Below are 5,393 nucleotides of genomic sequence, written 5' to 3' on the forward strand. Positions count from 1 at the left end.
GGCGGCATCCCGGGACCGACCGCGGCCCTGGAACTGACCAGGGTCCTAATGCGGCGCCGGGGGCCCGCCCGGCCCGCTCAGCACATCCCGGCCTGCCCGCGGCCCCCGGGCATGAGGCGGCTGGGCTCCGGTCCCAAATCTGATCTGAGATGGCGCTTTGGAAGATCAGCGCTCCTTGCATCTTTGTTTGGGGAGAGGGCACTGAAGTAAAACGACTCCTGCTCATTCTGCAGGGGGACGGTATTTTGCAATGGGACCGCTAAACTGCTTTAAAAAACCAAAACACCAAACAAAACTCTTATTGGCTTCATTAAAACAGCAGCATTCTCCACACGCAAATAGGGCAGGCCGTTATGTGTCCTGAATTAACACTGATTTTAATTTTCTTTTAGCTACTAGTTCTATAGTTATGTATTTTTTACCACTTTGTTCAGTGACCAGTTTTCTAAAAGTTATGCCACAAAATAGAATGCTTTCAGATGGCTTCCTCGGCCACCACATAAAAAATAAATAAAAGCAATAGGGGAGAGCAAGTGTCTGAGGTCAGTGAGGCACAGTTCATAACAGCTCAAAATCACTCCTTTCACCAAAATCACTGATTCAGGGTCTGTCTCTAAGAAATGGCCTTATCAGAGATATGCAACAGTAATGGGTGGTTTGCCGAGATATGTTTTCCTCTGTCAAAGCTCACACACCAGAATGAGATACTAGTAATATCCAAGATAGCAGAGTAATTGTCATTTTATATCAAGAAAGGCTGTTTGGGCTTTAAGCACCGAGACCAAAGGGAAGATTATTGAAAAAAATATTTTTAAATGTCTGCATGAAAAAATCATTCACATATGGCCTTCCAGAGCATAAGCCCGACACCACATTTCATCATTTTTTGACAATTGCCAAAACTGGGGGAAAGGATAAATAATTCACATACAAATAAATAAATGACTTCATGTAAATCTAACAGCCTAAAATGTTATGAGCAGTAGTAATTCATTTTTTTAAATGCTGACACATTCTGTGAACTCACAGCAAAAAATATGTTCTTCAGAAAAGTCCCTGATCAAGATCCAAGAATAAACAAGAGTATGATGACGTGTCATGGGCTCCCTTGCAAATTGCATAAACCTTTAAAGAGGAGCTCCACAAAGCATGCAAGGAGAAGATATAGAAAAAGCAGCCCTCCCCAAACAGCAGCGGCCGTACTTCCTCCCTCCTAAGCAGGCACGCAGTACTTTTCCTGCTCCAGCCAGAGATACAATACTAATCGTGACAGAACTAGGATTTAATGATCTAATCATGACAGTATCAGCATTTCACAAGCAATATATTATAAATGGTTTTTTGACAATAAACTGAGTCAGCATTTTAAACTCTCAACCAGATGAAGCCATAGCTTTCCCCAAAGTTAACAATGAAGACAGCTCACATCTGAAACCCACTGGCAAACACGCACGTATGCATCCCTCAAAGTCTTACCTCATCCTTTTGCAAGTGAAAAAACCCACTCTCCCGAGCTGTCAGGACTCCAGTGGTTTTCCATGAGGTCAAAACCAGAATCAGGCTCCCTCACTGACCCACAAACACCAACACGCAAAAGCAACACATGTACCCAGTCCTGAGCTCACTAAACAAAATCGAACTTGGAAGGCAGACAGAAGAAAAATACAGTGTTGCATGTCAGAAGTTCCCAGAACACAGATTATGCCATTTACAACTACTTCACCCTGCAGACAAGTAGTGAATGAGACCTGTCTGCACATTCTCCGGAATGTAGCCTTCACAGAAGGTGGGCAAAAGAGCACATCATATCGGCCCTTCCTTGCAGAGCTACCTTAAAGATAGCCAGGGCTTAAAAGCTCCTATTGCTCCTTAGGGTAGGTGCAATTCACCACAAATGAAAGACCAGGGGGAGCTTTGGAGAACAAAAGGAGGATGTCCTATATTCAGACTCCCACTAGCAGGGAGCTGCACGGGTCACATTTTACAAGAAAGAACCAGCAATCTTTCAACAACTTCTCTCTCCCCCTACCTCTTATACAGAGATGGCAGCAATCCTCCTGATTCACTGACCTGAGCCAGGGCATAAGGAAATTACACCTTGGTGTTTCCAAACACAGTGCTGGGAATTTTGAAAGCTCTCTGGATGTCTCCAGCCACAGCAGCAGGACTCTACAGGGGCAGAGGGAGCAAGCAGCCTCGGCAGCCAATCAGTCATCAGCCGGCGGCCAAGGACCGACCCAAGCTGTCACACTGCAACTCATCCTTCAATCAAGAAATTCTCCTGTAACCCACGGCAGAGTCTCACCTTTATTTCCCTCTTCACACCACACTAAGACCTATCTAGCAATGCAATAACACAAAACCAGGTTTCACACTTTTTTTTCTGGAGCATGACCTTTCTCTGCCAAAGTTCTGCAGGGCAGGGAAGGGCAAGGCAGATGGGAAGAGAAGAGTGATTTTAAGGAGAATTTAGCTTTAACCTCTTACCAAATGTACTTGGCACTCTATTAGGCACTGCCAAACTAAATTCCACAGTGTCAACACCCTTCGGCTGGGGGTCTGGCCCTATTTCTGTACACAGGATTAAACAAGTACCTGCTCTGGAAGGAAATATTTGATAGGCATGGATGAGTGTACCTCTTCTTTTCAGCTCTGTGGTCAGTATGTTTAGCCCAAGCAGAAGCACAGGTAATAGTTGCTATACCACAAGTCTCAGCACAGGGAGAAATGAAGGGTTGTCCCCTGGGTTGTTACGCTACTGAACATCACACCTAGCTATAATAGCTACTCTATACGAAGGAGTAAACACAAAACCAAATTGCTCATCCAGGCTTGTTTCTTTCCAGCCCTTCTGAAACAACAACAAAGAATGTACCCACTCCAGGGACAAGGATGGAACAGACTTGCATGGCTAGCTACCAGTGAAGATACTGTCCCAGATAAACAAAAGTTAATTTAAGCTACCACCACACTTCTGTCAAGCTTGCTACAGTTCTACCATTACTTCCTTAACCGACATGCCAGAGTTTTTAAGAATTTAGGAAGTTGGGAATACAACAAGCTCACAAAAAGAATAAAGCAATTTCATAACCAAAGGGAAAACAAAAAGAAATAATTAAACACATTTCCAGGAATTTGGTTTTTTTTTTTTTCCTTTACTTTTTTAAAGCTATTTATTGGACAACCGAGGCACTTTAATCTCTGAGCCAGAGGCAATGAATGGTCCTGGCAAACAGCAGCCTAGAAATTGGCACAAAGAACTACCCCACAGTTTAAATATGCTTATTCAGATGCTGTTCAAATTGTGTGAAAATTTAACTGTTTGCGAATTGGTACAGAACCAGTTTCAGGGATAGGTTGGCTACAACTTTCAGTGAAAATATTACACAACAGATGACCAGCACACAGTTTCTTAAAAGAGTTATTAGGGTCGCATATGAAAGGCCAGCAGGCAGCATTTGTTGTTGTTGGTAGGGTGTGTGTGTGTGTATGCTAAAGAATCAAAGACAGGGTGAGCACACGCTTTCCAAAGCGCTGTGATTTGGCTTGTCTGACTCCAACCTTCCCCAGAGCACTGCCGCTTACCTCTTTGCAGTTAGATGCATATTTGAAAGTCAAGTTCCTTGGCAAGGAAGCCTCTGCCTGAGTTAGGGTGCCTCCATCGGCACTGGGATCCAGCGGATGATCATTTACAATATATGTGCACTTCTCTTCAAAATCAGCCTCTGTCCACAGAGTCATGTCAGCATCCTCCATGTCCATTTTCATTGTCCACTCTCTCCCTTTCACCAGATTCTTGAAACTCACAGCGTCCGAGCTACACTGTGTAGCAGCCTGGAAAAAAAGAAAACAGCCTTTAATCCTCATTGTCCTTCAGTGTTGTGGTTTCCGTTGATACAGTGTGACTAATACAGTAGTCTGTGACACTTTAAAAGCGTATGCAGGATAGTTGGTACAGTTGAGTAATAGCCAAAAAGCAGTGTAAACGAAGCTGCTCTGACTGAAGCAGCACTTTAAAATGCCAGTCTCGGTAGTAATGAGGGAACAAAAACAAAGAGGAGAAAATCCCTGGGCTGTGACAACCACTTTACCTTATTCAGACCCTTTTGTTAATGCTTCAGAGAGAAAATAATATTCCGTGCTGAAGAAAATGTGGGGTCATGGCCGTGAGACCACTTAGTCGCCTGTGGAAAAGCTGCCTCAGAAAAGTGTCACACAAACAAGGAGAGGAAGAGGAAAGGAACTGCTGTCTGCGTCTGAATGAAGCTAAAAATGGAAAGCGCATGTTGGAAGAGCAGAACCCAGCCTTGCCTCTTCCACAACTTTCAAAACAACCTGGCCCCCCCCGCCTCCTCCTGACGTCCCCTTATCCTTTGGCATGGAAGGCTGAGAAAGCCGACATCCTGCCAGCATCACTGTAGCAGCAGCAGCCCTGTACAAAGCACTGCAACATGTTCCTGGGGGTCAAACCAGAAAAGGAGCATGGGAAATAAATAAATATTTTTTAGAAGTTATTCTAACCCTTTTGATTTTGATGGTACATCCTAGAATTAGTATCCCAAAGCAGTGGATATGAACCTAGCAGAATAGTTTCAGCAAGTCCTTCAGCCCCTCTGTCTGTTCAGGACAGAAGCACTGTTATCTAACCTATTCTCAAACATGTATTAGGGTCAGGCTCTTTCCATAAGGTTCATGAGGAACCAAAATCTGTGCCTTCGCCGGTAGCTGAGAATAACGCTCAATCCGGCGTAAAATCCCTTCATTTTTCCTTTTTGGAGGCGCAGCTACTATGAAATTCACATCCCTCCTCCGGGAAAAACGAAACACGAAGACTGAAAGCGCACAATCTTCCGAGAAAGAGGTTAAGGGCTGACTGACTGTGGGTTCGGGAGAGACCCCTGGCGACCCCCGGGACGGGCCCTCTCGGGAGTCACAGCCCGAAGAGGCTGAGGCGGGGGTCGCGGCAATACACAGCCCCCCCGCGGCCGCCGCCGTCTCCGGACCGGCCCCGTGCCCCGTCCTGACCGCGGTCGAGGCGAGCAGTGCGACAGTGCCGGACCCTCGGCGTTGAAGGGGAAGAGGGGATGAACAGCGAAACTCGGGCCAGAGGTATGACAGCTGCGCAGCGGAGCGAAAGGGTTAATGCCGATCAGAGGAGCGCTCCCGATCCGGGATAGACGACGAGGAAACTTTTGCTCCGTCCCGCGGGCGCCGGGACGGGCGAGAAGCAAGAGCCGGGGAGGTGGAGACGGGGCTGAGAGAGGGGACGGCATCGCGCTCCTTACCGGGGCAGAGTCCGCGCGCGTTTCCACACCGAAGCCCACCGGCGGCGGCAAACCTGGCTCATTTCTACAGAGTAAACATTTCTCCTTCCTTCCAGCGGCCGGGTCCCC

The 5,393-nt window shown here is 46.5% G+C and overlaps 1 protein-coding gene across 2 annotated transcripts in view; it reads right to left on the reverse strand.

Annotated features, from left to right (window-relative positions):
• Positions 1–5,353, reverse strand: part of PRDM1 (PR/SET domain 1) — a 22,154-nt gene extending 16,801 nt beyond the window's left edge. Inside the window, exons 1-2 of one of the 2 annotated variants that reach the window (XM_005426598.3) lie at positions 5,286–5,353; positions 3,586–3,834 (exon numbers count right to left, since the gene is read on the reverse strand). In XM_005426598.3, the coding sequence (XP_005426655.1) occupies positions 3,586–3,768 (183 nt within the window). In that variant the 5' untranslated portion in view covers positions 3,769–3,834; positions 5,286–5,353. Of the gene's footprint in view, positions 1–3,585; positions 3,868–5,285 lie in introns of those variants that run through there. The other variant, XM_014309297.2, reaches the window with a different exon arrangement.
• Positions 5,354–5,393: the final 40 nt, after the last annotated feature.

The sequence above is a fragment of the Geospiza fortis genome, unplaced genomic scaffold (assembly GCF_000277835.1).
Source record: "Geospiza fortis unplaced genomic scaffold, GeoFor_1.0 scaffold486, whole genome shotgun sequence".
Lineage (NCBI taxonomy): Eukaryota > Metazoa > Chordata > Aves > Passeriformes > Thraupidae > Geospiza > Geospiza fortis.